The following is a 16127-nucleotide window of genomic DNA, read 5'->3' as shown; positions in this document are numbered from 1 at the left end:
TGCTTAGTCACACACTCTGCTATAACTATATATACGCATTTAACTATAGATAGATATCTTTAGCTGTAGGTATCTTTATATACATAGCTGTGTATGACTGAAAGCAAATTAGCAAAAATGTCCTGTCTAGCCTCTTCCCTTAAGCTGAACTCTGCTGAAATGATTCCAGACAAATGTCCAGGTTATTCTTGTAGATCTCTGGGGAAGCAGCTATGACAGCTTTTTAAGTATTTTTAAAATGTTAATGCTGTCAGTCAGTAAAACTGTGCTAAGAGCACAGCACAAGCTTTGGAGCCACCTCAGTTTCACCATTTATCAATTGTATGACCTTTGACTCTTGTAAGCCTCAGTTTCCTGATCCGGAACATGGGGATAAAAATAGAACTTACTATGTGGAGTGTTGAGAAGTTTGAGTGATCCGTGTCAAGCTCTTAGCCTGGTGTCAGGTTAATGTGCACCCCCATAGCTATTGTCATTGTGCCTGTGAGCACCACAATGAAATGCCCAGTCATTATATTACTCTTTAAATGTTTCCTCGCTCCATGAAATTCTCCATGAGGGAGACCCTGCAGACCCTGCAGACCACCCTGTGTAAGACTTGCCAGGTAGCCTTGTGCCAATCACTGCTCAAACTCCTGTTTTACTAGCTCTGGTTCAGAGATTTGTGGGTGTCGGTGGGAAGACTGTTTTCCATGGATGCAGTCATTATGCATCTTGTTCTCTTTCTGTGTTCCAACTTCTAAAGCTACCCCAGGTCACTAAAGAAAATGAACCAGAATCAAAAGGAAACCAGCAGTAAATGGAGTCCTGGATGCAAGGCCCCAAGAACACAGCAGTTTACAGAACGCTGGATATTAAAAGGCAGCCTTGGGCCTCCCTTCCAAATACAGCAAGCTCCTATTGATTAAAATAGAACGCGTGAAGGTCTTGGGACCTGTTTTTTTATTGGTCACCCTTCCTTCCTTCTGCATTAAAATAGCTCGCTTCAGCCTTGGTGACCATATAGCTTGGTGGCATTTTTTAAACATTTCAGCTATATTGGTAAAAGCCTTTGTTTCTGGGAGTTGTTACACGAGTCTGTGAGTACACTGTCCTGCACCGAGTGATCCTGGACCAGATTGGCAGTCCTGGGCTTCAAGCTGCCACCTCTGACATGTAGGGAAAGTCCTACCAGTCATGGAGACCCCCCACCAGCTGCCTTGTCTACACGTCACTGCCCCTGCACACCCTCTCTGCACCCTGGCCTGACAGTGCGATTTGTGCCCAGGTGTCCAGGAGGCTGTGGTGAGCTGCCTGAACAAACAGACGCAGGAGTCTGCTGATGAGAGCTTCTGTGTGACCAGTCGCCGGCCCCCACAACTCCTCAAGTCCTGCAGTTTGGATCCCTGCCCAGCAAGGTAAGGGACCCATTGCCTGTCTTTCCATCCAAGAGTTTGTGCAGAACTTGGTCCATCTTTCCATGGGCAAGATTGGAATGCTTATTGTTATCCATTGTTTTGAAAACTAATTATCATGAGTTCAAACTCATAGTCAAATCTGCTTAAGTTTAATTGAAACAGGGCTTTGGAATTCCAGCCCAGTGGTCATGTACAGGGTCCAGAAGGCTCCATGCACTGAAGCGAGCCCTGTGGCGTAGCTGGCATGTGCACATGCTGCTGTTATTTTCTCTTGGAGGCAAAACGAACTGACCACAGCCTGCATGGTCCCTGCCACCTTTTAGCCTGAGCCCCCAAGCCCTCACATCGTATTAATGAACTGGCCTGTGGCTTGCAGAGCATAAGGAACTGAAGTATCTGGGTGGTATAATTGATTCACTGTGAAATCTGTATACACACAGCATGCAGATGCATTATAGCATGCTCTGGGGTGTGTGTGTGTCATTCCAAATGCGTAAAATCAATTAGAGCATTTCATTGTTCAGCCCTGCCTGGGTCTCATTATTTCCCAACCTTGAGTCTTAGTTAATCAATCCAATCACTGCTTCAGTCCACACAATTTTATGGTGTCTTGAGAGAATCGCCTTTAGACACTTCTTTGGAGCAAATCTTTGTAGAAGCTAAACCATCTCATCTATGAATCTGTTTTGAAAGGGATACATTTAAAAATCCAAAGGCAGACTTTCAGATATGCTGATGGGATGAAGAATGTTATTGGATAAGAAGGTCTTATCCTAAATATGAAGGGAAATCCATTTCCTGAGTGTTTTCTTTTTCTGCAAAGTGCATCATGAAAGAAGCAGTGTGTTGCTTTCAGGCATTGACGATAATTACCTAGTCAAGTCGATGCTGCTTGCATTATTTCTCAGCATCCTAAATTTCTTTACTTGGGATTTAAAGGGTACAAATTATAGATCTCTTCAGATCAGACAAGGGCACAGTCACATAGTGACAGTTCTGCTAATCACCGGAGGGTTCGATCCATTGATCTGAACGGTGGGCCTGAGCTTCCCCCTCCAAAGGCAAAAGTGAAGAGAGTTACTAGTGCCTTATCCCTCAAGACAACCAGAAAATCAGTCAGCCACTGTTTGAATAACACCCCGCCCGTGAGGACAGCAGCCAGTAGAATACAGTAAAGAGCATGACCAAGAAAAGTCCAGATCTAGTTTGTGGAATCCTGGGAAACTTCTTTTTCTAGCCCTGCCCCACCTGGTTGCACGTATCTGTCCCAACCTTACAGCCCCCAGTTGGGTAAGCCTAAGTGCATGGATAAAGGACTCAACCCCCTCCTATCTGACCATAGTTTACCCACCCACCACCACCATCACCATCACCCCATAGAAAGAAGCAGAGTAGATTCAGCATAGACAACTTGCACGGGGGCTTGGCTAAGAAATAAGGAAGCCTGGCCTCTCATCCTAACCTTGACACCAACTAGCTGTGTGACACTGGGCAAGGTGCCCACCCTTTCTATTTCCACATCTGCCTTAGATGATCTGAGGGCAGCATGACCTGTTCAAAGATCCCATGAGTCTTCATTAGGCAGAAGCATTAGACCACTACTGCTGTTTCTCTGTGCTGATAATTGCTGTTATTTCTGTTCTGCTTATTTACCATAACTCTAAAAATAAGCAGAAGGGTCTTGTTAACCACATTCCAGTGTTGTAATGACATCCAAATGCTGTGATGAGCTGAGGCAATGCCTAGGAATTAGTACCTGGGTCTAGCTGAAAGTTTCCTGGGATTTGTGGCCACTGAAGCCTCCCCTTCCTGGAACAGCAAAGAAATAGGACACAAGATATTACTTCCCATCCACAAAGTACTTACTATGGTTATATGAGACAAGTTTAATCTTCTCATGACCTTCTTAACTCATGGACAAGGAACTTTGCTGGACTTAACATTGTTCCATTGGCTCCGGATAAACTCAGCTCTCTGATTTTCTACTCATCACCTATAAGACTGATAGATAAGACCTCTCACTGGAGACAGCCAGCATTTTTTTGAACTGGCCACACACAGCTGAGCATGTGTAGACTGATGCTAATTAAAGCAGTAATGGGAAAACAGTATGGTGGCTTGATATGACTCACTCTCCTCATCTCCCTGGCAAGAATCAGATTTCCAGCTTAAAAATGAGAGATGGATAAAGATGCATCTTCCATGGGATGGTTGTCTGATATTCGGGAAAAGATCTCTCCTTCTAAAGGTGTGTGTAAGATGCATAGGGAAGAGAAAACAAGTTTTGGAGAGGCATAATAATATGTTTTTCCATGCATCCCCTTTCATCTGGGGTTAGTTTAGATCTTTAATGCACAGTTCTTACTCTGCCTGGTCCAGTCCCTTCTACATTTGGTATGTCCTCTGATGGCCCTAAAGGTTCTATTCTCTTTTGGATTCTTGAACCCTACTGATAGCCATGTGTTTAAAAGAACCATAGTATTTTCTGTGGGACACAGAGAAATGATGTCCCAAGTCGTGGTCACTGGGCTTATGACTGAGAGGTAAGCCCTGGTAAGATAGATAGCTTTTCCACATAGTTGTAAGCGCTACTGAACACCGCTAGGAAGCTGCTTTTCTTCTTGCAGGTAATCACTTATCATTACCAAACGGTCGTAGGGAGCGTCGTTTTATCTGGATAGTCTTTCTAAGACTAAACTTAACTTCCCCTAACTTCCGGCTCTGCCATTCACAGAGAGGTATTAGAAGTAAGTGTCACCAGGTTTAGACAGATAACGATCTTATATCTAGATTTTCACAGCAGGAAGGATATAGTTAAAACTTGAAATGCCAGTTTAAAATATAAGTAGCCTTGGGATAAAATCCCTTAGCAGCCATGTACTCTAAAGCATCCCCAAAGTAAGAATACAAGGGCAAGCTTTCATGGAGGCAAGAATGGACAAGATGGAGGTTGAGGAAATCATTTAGCATTACCCAGGGAGAAGGTTGATTGTCCAGAGAGACAGGAGGTAGTACATTGAGGACAGATGTTCATCCCTTGGAGATTTTGCCTAAAATTGGCCATAAGGAATAAAGACTATTCGTGCTTGTGAGCTTCCAAGAAGAATCAAAGTTGATTACAAAGTAGAAAATCATTTTAGGCACCTTTACCACCCTCTGAGAAATTTGTCTCTAGAAGCCATTCAACCCTTCCGTGGTGAGTTAGGCTGCCTAAGGAGGAGATAGCCAAAAAGGAGCATAGTTCAGTCATTGGAAAAGTAGTCAGCCTCCTGTTCCCAATAAGGAAGTTTTATGAGTATTTTAATTATACAAGTAATACATGAATATTCTCATTCTTAAGAACTCAAACACAGCAGAAATAATCAGGAAGGAAAGGTATAAGCTCCCCTGTCATCACCACGCTCTACAGTTCCACTCCCTTCCTCTCCCTGGAGATAGCCACTGCTCATGGCTCTGTGTGTGCCCTTCAGACCTTTGTCTATGTGTTTATGTACGTATATGGACATAGTCAACTATGTACGCTTTTCTATCCTTTGTAAATGGAATCATACTATATATATTCTTTGGTAACTTGATTTTTTTCACTTACTAATATACACTAAAGTTCTTTTTACATCCTTGGGACAAAACAAAAGGACCAACAGATAGATTTAGACCTGTGTTCAAATCTTATCTGTTATTTTTAGCTGTTTGTAGCCTTCAAGAGATCATGTAAATTTTTGGATCCTCAGTTTCTTCCTCTCTAAATTAGGCTCAGTAATCTCTAACTCATAGAATTATTATAAGAGTTCAACAGGATGAAATATACAAAATACTAATTAAGCACCCAGCACATAATAGGCACTCAGAAAAAATAATTTTCTTTTCCCTTCATTTTTGATTGTGATTACTTCTAGTTTAAAAGAAAATACAGTATTTTACTCAGGATTTGATATAACTCAAATTGATTAGATTTTCTTTTATTCAGCTAAGTTTTAATTATTAAGCTTCACTATCTCCCTGGTTTATAATAGTAATGAATGGTAGGAGCAGCTCAAGGAAAGCCAGAAAGCACTAACTAGGGAGAAAAAAAAAAAGAGTATGACTGTTATTAATTATAAGCATTTGATAGCTTGGCCAGTGTGTGTTGAAAAGATTTGGTAAACGTATGTGGAGGAGGGGAAAGAAGCAAGCAATGAAAGCCAGATGGCTGCAAATGAAGGAAATTCCAGGCAATTTCTACAGCTTTGTTCTAACATACTTTTTAAACTAAACTTTTATTTCTGTGCAACGGAGAACAGCTGAGCAGTACAGAATAGATAAACAGTGAAGAAAAAAAATAAGTCTGTAATTCCAGGAACAGTGCTTGGTTTCTCTCTGCAGTCATGCTTCTCCCATCCCCCACCCACCCGCAGCCCCAGTCTCTTTTCTCAGACCTAGGGTGGTTCTTAGAACAGTCAAGAACAATTAAAGAAGTCAGAGTATCCCTCTGGGAGAGTAGAGTTAAAAATAAAAAAACAAAAAACAACTTAAAGGTCGGTCATGGAGTCTCCTCTTTAAAAGCCAACTTCAGAATGCCTATTTTAACAAAATCTATTTAACAAAATCCAGGCATACTAGCAACAAATGATTTCCAATTTCAAATTTTCTTTTATATCAGCCTAAAATAGCTAAAGAAGGTGTGTTGCCTTTTGACACAATCTTACTTTACTTTATTTGATGCAAGCTCCTACCCCTTTGACAATTTGTTTAAGGGTTGCTGTTTCAACCTGCTCCCTAAATATTGGTTTATCTTGTGCCGTACTCCCAAAGTTTCCATATGATGGCTTTTGGCTCTGTTCATGTTAACTTTTAAGAGCTTAAAGCAAAAGCACACAAAAGCTCATTGGCATCCACAGAAATTGAGTCCAGGTTTAGAAGCCACGTTCAGGAGCCTTTGGAGAGTTAATGCTATTACAACTGTCATCCTGCTGTGTAAATCCTGATGCATCTTATAATCTTTTCCTCTTTTCTTTCACTGATGGATGGTCACACAGAGGAACCCATGAAGACTTGTTCCTTAACTGTTGGGCCTGATTGGCCCAGTGGGAGCTTCTGTTATTTCTCTAAGAAATATATTAGCCTATGTATCAGTTGTCCCTAGCAGCATTTTTACATCTACAAGGGTAAAAGTAAAAATTGTCAAAGGCCCAAATCCTCATTTTTCCTAAAGAGAACACTTTCTATCATTGCATATCGCCTATTATATCAACCTCAAACCTGTGTGACATGAGCTTTGATATGAGAAATTACTTTGCATGTGTAGATTTAGTTATTTCATGACTCTAATATAAAAATCAAGGGATAAGAGCTACATTTCTAACATGTCACTTGAAAACATACATGGCTCATTCTAAAAAGACAGAAATATTAGCTTGAGAAAAATCCACACAACTTAATCTTGAAGGAAGCCATCCTGGTTTCTTAATATCTGTGTCATTGAATAGACTGCCCCATAGACCACATAACTGCACAGAGTCTGGGAAAAGTCATTACACAAACTGTTGACAGAGGTAAACCTTTTGCACAAAAAATGAGGCAGAAGATGTGTGCCAGTTTAAAACAATTATGTACCCCCAAAAAGCCATGTTTTAATCCTGATCTGATCTTGTGGGATCAGACCTGTTGTTTAGGGTGGAGTACTTTGACTGGAGTTGTGTCCCAGAGGACCTAAATGAAGGTCCACTGATGCTTAGAGAGGAAACCGCTGGCATTAGAAGCTGGAAGCAATGGAACCAGGAATAAGAACCAGCAGATGCCTCCTACATGCCTTTCTGTATGACAGACATCAACCTTTCTTTGGAGTTAGGGTATCTTTCTCTGGATGCCTTGGTTTGAATATTTTTCTGGCCTTCGAACCTTAAAATTATAACATAAATTGCCTTTATAAAAGCTGTTCCATTTCTGGTATATTGCATTCTGGCTGCTTTAGCAAACTAATACAAGGTGTTTTTACATGTCAATTCAGTAAACCATAAAAGTATATTGAGCATCTTCAAGTACAAAGCAATATGTTTATATAAGGGACAAGTTGTAGTTGAAGAAAAGTGGGGAGAGATATTCTAGATAAAAGGAAAACCATGAGAACAAAGTAAAAGGTAAGAAGTAGAAGCGAGTGTTAGGGGGTAGGCAAGGACAGATCCAGGAGAGCCCAATATGCTGAGATCAGTTGTTTGGACTTTCTATCTAGTAGGCAATGGAGAGAGCCATTGGAGGGGGTTCAGCAAGGGAGTGGAACAGTCAGATGTGCTTTGGGAAAGATGACTCTGGCTGCTCATACAAGTGAGCTAAACTGATAACTGTGGCTAGCTTTTAATATCTTCTAAGTGTCTGCAGTCTTTCTCATGGACTCACACACAAATAGTATGCTCAGAGTGATCTAAGTCATTGTATTTTCATTGAAAAGATGACAGCCTCTTTTAACCTAGGGAGATTGGCGTTTTGTTTGCTTCCAGTATGGTATTTACACAACCTACCCACCTGGAAGGAGGGATAATAGAACCCCGAGTAAGGGTATCATAAAGGAAATAATGGATGCAGAGGAATGATCCCTAAGGCCCTCCCAGCTCTAACATTCTGTGATTCTTTGATGGTGATGATATTTATCCACAGAGGCGAAGCTTTTCAAGAAAGAAAGAAGTAAATTCTATTAGAAGAATACTTGAAGTCACATTTAAGCCCCCAAAACAAAGCACCTCTATTAGTCACAAAACAGGAACCAGCTTTAACTATAAATTAGAGAGTCATGAGACGCCCATAGGGAACAAAAGTTCCCTTAAAAAGGAGTTAGGTAAGAGCATTCAAGCAGCAAGGATGGCTAAACATTGAAATAGTGACAGTTTTTTTTAATTCCCTAGTGGTATTTGTTCATGAGTAAGAGGACATAAAATTTTCTGCATCCCTCTGTTAAGAATTTTGTGATATTTTTTAAGATAACTAGAATTTCTCTTCATTCAATATCTGTTGAACAAATGGGCATTGAATGCCTATTTGTTACAAGCACTGTGCTAGAGATAAAGTGGTCAAAAGTCACTTTCCCTGAAGCAGGTAAAGCCAGAGTTTAGGAATGGTCCTGGCAAGGCCATTCCTTTTCTTTTTAAATTTTGGATGCCTTAAATGCTGACCTTATAAAGATAGTTGTTAAACTAAACAACCTCCTGAATTGTTCACTGTTCCAAAAGCTGGCATCTCTTTATCAGTCATCAATGCCGTTGCTCAGAAGCAAAAAGCAGATGGATATACCACCATCAGCTAGCTTTCTGCTGTGGTTATGATGATGAAGCATAGAGTTTTAGAGTTCAAAATCCTTCCAGCTTACAAATCAGTCAACAGAGCTACAAGAGGGACTCCCAAAGTAAATCTCTTCTACTTTTTTTGGTTTCATTTCCCCCAATCCAGCATTTAGAAAGTATTGATGTAACAACTTAAGACAATGATGTGACTGAAGCTTTGAAATGAGAATTGTTGCTATCTAAGATGCCTACTGCCTTGTTTGGTCATTTTGAACAAAAGGCAATATGTCCAACTTGAGCTGAAGAGCTTTCCTACTTTCCTTTAGGGTTACAAATACGCTATGTTACTACATTCCCTGAGATTGGAAAATACAGAGGAAGGAAAAGACTTGAGAAAGAGAAAACAGATGTTCAAGCAACATAAAACTGAGCAAGGAAAGAATGAATGCACTGACTTGTGGCCAGTAATCCGGGGAATACAGTTCAGGAGCAGTTTATCTTTCTGAAAATATGATTCCTGTCATATTTTCCTGGGTTCCTGGGTTATCTGCCACAATTGCCAAAAGCTCTGTCACAAAGCACCACCCAGCCAACCACTTCCTTTTCTGCAGTGAATCAGTGTTCTTCCTTTATTCTGGTCCTTTTTTTCAACAGATCTTTACCTGGGGCCATAGTGGAATTTTGGCATTTGTATTGGCTACACAAAGAAGCCTAAGGGAAGAGTGACTGCCACTGTATTACCACAGCTCCCATCCCCACAAGGTGCCTAGTGCTTGGTCCTGGGGCTTCCAATTTCAGTTGTGGTGGGCCTGACCTTGAGACCTAGGCTGTCCCAGGTCACAGGCTGTTTGCTAGAGCAGCTAAAGGTGGCGCCTTCTCTGTAATTTATGCCGTTGGCTTTAGTTCCTGAGTCAGTGGACAAAGCCACCTTTTTGGCTATCCTTGTGATTAAAAGAGCCAGAAAGGGCCTCTGCCCAGGTTACCTAGAGCTTACCACTTAATCCACTGTTAGTGTTCAGTACTGAAGCCATGGTTTGCTTTGTTGATGATACACAGGCCACTGGGAAAGAGAGCAATATCATCACAGCATGATTTTTTTTTAAATACAGACACCTAATTTTTCCTCCTAATAGGAGGAATCTTGGCAACATTTAAGAAAGGGGTGACTTCAGGAGGACAGGAAAAGAGGAGACTTGGGAATGCTTAATGCTAAATATTCCTTACCAGATATAGGGATACTGCCTGAGATAGGAGAAAAATCATGGGCTTTTGGTTCTCATTTGCTGTATGACCTTGGGCCAGCTCCTTTGACCTCCCTTAGACCTTGTTGTGTCCTTACCTGTAAATGAAGATAATTATTCCAACCACAGAGGGGGTTGTAAGGAGGATCACACATAGAAGACATTAAAAAAAAAAGGTGGGGTGAGGGCTTACCATCCGTCTTAGTTCCCTATGCAAGAAACCATATGACGTAAGAAGACCATCCTATTTAATTTATACTTGTCACAGTTTATTCCTAAATTTCCTTGTAGGAACATAGTGAATGGGAGGGTATAGATAGAACCTAACTTTAAGCCAGTTTCCTGTTCAAGCCTTGCCAGAGCTCTGAACCAGGAAGAGAGCAGCTGGTTCTCACCTTGTCCACCAGGCCTGAAAACTGGGGTACTGATTGGGAAATTCCATTTGACTTTAGCACCTAATCCAATAAGGTGTGCTTTTCAAGAACAGTAATGAGATATTGAAGTTGGGGGAGAGCGGACAGGGAAGAGAGAGTCCAAATAGTTCTCCAAAGTCAATATCCTGTTTTGACCCATGATTTAAGGAAGTAAGGCCCTTAGACAAGTGACATGTGAGTATTGAAAATGTGCAGTTGTGTCCATATACATATATATATATACACGACGTTATGCCTAGCAAATTTTCCTCAAATCCCTGTGGGAGGGAAGAGGAAAAGTAGAAATGGAGGAAGGGAAAAAGAGTGAAGGAAGGAAAATAAGGAAAGGAAGAATATCAAACAAAACAGAAAAGGTCCTGGGCCTTCTCCGCTGCCCCAATCCCCACTTCCCCTCTTCCGCACCTCCATAGCCCCTGTTGGAACAGCATAGGAGTTCCCTGGTAGTGCCCATTTACTGAGAGTTTCCAGTTGGCCAGGCACTTGTGTGCATCACTTTATATTCGTTATTTTGTTTAGCCTTCCCCACAGTTTTATGAGGATAACAATACTCCCTATCCCAATTTTAAAACTGAGCATTTAGAAAGGTCATGAAACTAGCAGGTACAAGGTAGGTTAATTCTGAAGTAGTTATTAGAAGCTTAGGTTGCAGTGTTTCACTCTATCAATGGTGTTTATCAAGGTCCATCCATCCACACCTACCTTCTTTTTAGGTACTGTGCTGTAGGCTTAGGAATTACCAAAGTGAAGAGAACCAGACCTAGCACCATGGAGCTCATCACCTTGTGAGGATCATGAACAAGTCAACAGGCTCTTCTTCTTCATCTCCAGTAGATAACCTTCCTCTGCTGCTCTCAGTTATTAAGGGTAGAACTAGTCCCATGGTGAAAGCTAGTGCTTAAGGGAATGGAGTAAAAACTTCATCAGCACACATGCTTCTCAGGGTAAAGCCAACATATACAGAATGAACTATACTGAAAGGGGAATCAAATAAACCTAAAGTGAGTGTCTTTAAGCCCAGCACTGAGTCATTAGGCAAAGCACATCAATCCTAAGAAAATATTTTTATAGAGAAATACTAAGTCATCCAGAGAGATGCTTAGAAATCTGGAAGATATTGGAGGCAGCCTTGGAGCTTTGCATCCTTCCTCTGCCACTACTACCACTGGCCTAAGCCTGTTCTTGTTGTAAATTACCAACACCACCCCCTACATGTACACCACACATAACACACAGCTTCTCTTTTCCCAGTGAAACTCTGGGTCTCTGCCCTCATTTCTATACTACTCCCTTCTCTCATCCTTTCCTAGTACCCCTTTTCTCTCTCCCCTAGAAACTTATTAATTTCTTGCTTTCTGATTACCCAAATTCCCAGCTGGCCCTTCTCTACCACTTGTGCAGGTCCCTATCTACTGATTTCTTTCAACTCTTTCTCCCACACCCCTTATCCCCCTCCCCATCATGTATTCAATTCAATTCAATTCAATTCAACTAAGAATTAGGAAAAGAAAACTACCCAAGCTAATTCACACTAAAGTGTGACTGATGTGCCCTCACCCGTTAGACTGCCCTCACTTAACAACCTGGCCTTGGGAATCACATGGATTAAAATCCAATACCTATGATTTACTAGCTCTTTGATCTTGGACAGGCTGTTTAATTTTTCAGAGCTTCATTTTCTTCTTAACTTTTAGAAGGTTGTTGTGAGGATATATATATGTGAAATGCTTAGCATAGTGCCTAGCATATATTAATTACTCAGTAAATAGTAACAGGCATTAGTTTGTGTGTGTGTGTGTATTATATTAATTACTCAGTAAATAGTAGCAGGCATTAGTTTGTGTGTGTGTGTGTTATGTGTCTGTAAGAAGTTATCCCTGGGTTTAAGGCTGTGAATGGTTTCTACACACTTTAGGAAACTGGGGCTCTCACCTTCCCACCCCCCTACACAGGTTCTATTACAGAGAAAAGGGGCTACTCAGTATAAACCAAGAATCTCTAGCCCCTGGTTATTAGCTCCATCATCTCTAGCCGCAGGAGGAGGAGGAGATTTCCTGTTGGATAAGGGAAAGTCCAGCTCAGTTCAGCAAACATTTGTCAAATTTTTTGCTGCATTGTAGGCTCTGGAGATACAAACAAGTCATAAACCAAGGTGCCAGGAGCTACCACCTTACTGGGAGGTCAGTATAGAGAGCATGTGTGTATGTGTATTATATTAATTACTCAGTAAATATAGCAGGCATTAGTTTGTGTGTGTGTGTGTGTTATGTCTCTGTAAGAAGTTATCCCTGGGTTTAAGGCTGGGAGGTCAGTATAGAGAGCATTCAAGTGCAGAGTCAATAAGACCACATTAGAAAGATGAGCATTGTCTTATGGAAACACTAAAATAAGTCACCTAATCCAGGTAAGGGAAGTTGACCCAGTAACCGCTGAGCTAAGTCTTCCCTTCTTAGAGATGTCAAAGTGTTCTTCCCTAAAATTCTAATCAAACCATGTTCTTGATGATCTACTTAGATAATACTTCCAGGGTCCCAGTCCAGGATTTTCAAGAACACAGGCTTTGTGTCCTGCCCTCCTGCCCCTTTCAGTTCTCTAGATAAGCCTGGTATTGTTTGAATAAGAGTGTCTCTAGTTACTCTTATACCAGAAAGTGACTACATTTTTGTCCTCCAACCATGTAATGTAATAATAATAATGCCACCTATTAAAAACGAGTCAATGGGTTTGATTCCCGGTGTCTGCCCGTGCCAAAAGAAAAAAGGTCAGATTCGCTTACTGTAAGTGTTATTGGACCTCTGTTTTTTCTTTTAACACTTTTTATTGTGAAATATAACATATATACAAAAAAGCAATAAATTTCAAAGTACATTATTATTTTTTTTTTAACATGGGTAGGCACCAGAAATCAAACCCAGGTCTCAGGCATGGCAGGCAAGAACTCTGTCTGCTGAGCCACCATGGCCCGCCCTCAGAGTGCATTTTAACAACTCGTTTCAGAACAAATTTCAAAGTATTGTATGAGTTACAGTTCTTCTGTTTCAGGTGTTTCCTTCTGGCTGCTCTAAGACACTGGAAATGAAAAAGAAATATTAATATAACGATTCAGTTGTCATATTCATTTGTTAAATCTTATCTCCTTTGATACAACTCCTCCTTCTCTTGTGATCCTTCTCCCACTCTTTAGGAATATTGGAGCAATGGCCTTTCTATCTTCTTCTTGTTAAAAAGGGATGTCAGCATTATGAGGTAGGGGGATGCAACTGGTTGATGCTCTTGGAGAAACTGGTAACTCTGGGCTTCATGGTTTATCTGGCCTAGGAACAATCTGGAGGTTTTAAGTTTCTGAAAAATAGAGTTGGTGAGTAAAATCGTATAGAGTCTCAAAGCCATGGATATTCTTCAAGGTTTAAGGAATACTGTTGTTTGGGGCTTGGCATACCAATACAATTAGCGTATCTAGCTGAAGCTTGCATAAGAGTAGCCTTCAGAATAGCCTTTTGACTCTATTTAAACTTTCCTAGCCACTGATACCTTATTTTGTTACATATCTTTTCCCCTTTTGGTCAGGTAGACATTGTCGTTCCCATGATGCCAAGGCCAGGCTCATCCCTGGTAGTCATGTCCAACATTGTCAGGGAGACATATATCCCTGGACGTCATGGCCCACACAATGTGGGGGATGGGGGGAGAGGGTAATGATTTTACTTGCAGAGTTGGGCTTATAGAGAAAGAGAGAGGGGATACATCTGAACAACATAGGGGTTCTCTAGATGTAATTCTTAGGCATTATTATAGGTAGGCTTAAATTCTTCATTACAGATATAAGTGTCATAAGAGCAAGCCTCAACAAGGGCTTGGCCTATTAACCTGAGAGTTCCTAATGTTTGGGAGAATATCATGGACCTCTGTTTTTATAGGCAGTAATCAGAATTGAAGCCTGATTACTTATCTGCAATTTCCTTCTACTATCCAAGGTACCATGCTGCTCTCAAACAGTTCTGATGGCTCAGGATAAACTAAAGAGGCTCCTGGACCATAGAGCAGTATATTTTGTGTTGCATCTTCAGACAGTGGCAGAGAATTATGGAAGACAGTCTGGGCTTATGCATTTCCAATATCCTGCATCTCCCTCAGTTGTAAACTCAGGGTCATGAGCTCTTGGATAAGACAGTTTTGTAAAATTCCCAGCATTCAATGAAACTTGGTGTTACATAAGTGCAAGATACTGAATTAGTACTGTATTTCTTCTTTTAAGCTACTTCTTCATCCCTTGCCACATGAGACATTTCAGAGTACTGGTTTTCAGGGTCCCACTATCTGATCAGTTTTCCAAATGCTTATTCATTGTGCAGATGTCCTCAGAAGAGTTGCTTAACACAAGCAGACCTCAACCTTACAGAGAAATCTCAGTTTGGGAACTGACATTGAAATTGTTTTGAATTTTACTAAGGAAAAAGGAAATTTATATTCTGGCCTTCATAAAATCCCACATGCCAAGCATGAGTTTTTCCTTTATTAGAATCAAAAGTGTGTATGGGAGGACCTTGGAGAGCTTTCCACATTGTATCTAGGATGCTCTCTGAGAAATGAATTCAAGTTCTTAATGATAGAAATGAATCTTATACCTCACTGATGCACCTACTGGGGAAATTCTCTGAAATTTTAAAGAAATCTCTGTGGGTGTCAGCACACCACTGCTACTACCCCACCCCATCTGCCACACTTTCTCTGCTCAACTCCTTCTCTAAACTAGGAAGCCAGCTAAATCAGAGAATACAGTTCCCAGAGCTTGTGCAGTTTTAAGTCTCATCAAGCTATGGAAAATCACAGAAGGAAGCTGTTATAAGCAAAGTATTTACTGACGTAAAACTGGCCACAACTGGACAGATACCGCTTATCAGTGTTCTTTTGGAGGAAAATGATGCCAGAATTCCAGCGCGGCAGTGAGGATGTTAGTGGAGCCAGGTCTTCATCATAAGATGTGCCATACTGCTCAACTCGACAGCATTTGGGGGAGCACAAGTGGTAGGGCATTTGTTTGCAACTGAAGGGAGTCCGTAAGGTGACAGTATGCGGGGCTGGAAGACAGCTTTCATTTCTCTCTCCTTTATTCTGTGTTACCTGCTAGGCACCTGCACAGGCCTTCCACAGGCACGTCCTGTGCACACCTAGAAACAACTCTTGTGAAAATGGGCACCCTCCTACACTTGAATTTAATGGAGATTGATAATATAACTGACCCATAGTGGAGTGACGTGAAACCACATGTGGGCTGGATTGACCCTCCCTTGATCTAGAAAAGAGAAAGTGTTGTTTTCTAGCTCAGCCTTGCATACTTAACTCCTCCCAGAGGGTAGTTCTACAGAACAAGGTTGGCAAGAAATAACTACTTAATGCCACACGTGGCCTTTCTGCAGCTGTGTATTTACATAGGTGTAGACAGTGATCTGATGGGTTGTGTTCCTTTCTCTTGACAGATAGAAAGGCTGTGTGTTGAAGGCAATGTCGTTATCAGTTACACTATCTTGCTGTATTTTTTTCATCCTCAAATGTGTAAAATTCCCTTTCCGTTGCTTCTCTGAGCATAGTTAAACTCTAAATATAAGCCTATCCCAATATTTATGCCCATTCCAGAATGTTAATCACTTGCTACTTAGCATATTAAGGGCACCCTGAAAACCATCCTGTATAAACAAAGTGGTGTCTGAAATGGATGGGTTTTCTGTCTATCAAATGTGCATGTTTGCTCACAAAGAGTTCTCTCTGCCAAAAGAGCTGATTGAAAAGGTGAAGCGCAGGGTGGGCTTC

The 16127-nt window shown here is 41.1% G+C and overlaps 1 protein-coding gene across 2 annotated transcripts in view; it reads left to right on the top strand.

The window, feature by feature from the left end:
- The window catches only part of ADAMTSL1 (ADAMTS like 1), a 998876-nt gene that overhangs the window by 817601 nt on the left and 165148 nt on the right, over window positions 1-16127 (top strand). For both annotated transcript variants that reach the window (XM_077148079.1, XM_077148080.1), the window contains one exon: window positions 1268-1397. In XM_077148079.1, coding sequence (XP_077004194.1) covers window positions 1268-1397 — 130 coding nt within the window. The remainder of the gene's footprint in view (window positions 1-1267; window positions 1398-16127) is intronic.

Source organism: Tamandua tetradactyla, chromosome 2 (genome assembly GCF_023851605.1).
Source record: "Tamandua tetradactyla isolate mTamTet1 chromosome 2, mTamTet1.pri, whole genome shotgun sequence".
NCBI lineage: Eukaryota > Metazoa > Chordata > Mammalia > Pilosa > Myrmecophagidae > Tamandua > Tamandua tetradactyla.
The sequence above is the reverse complement of the archived record's forward strand: the minus strand, read 5'-3'. Positions and strand labels throughout refer to the sequence as shown.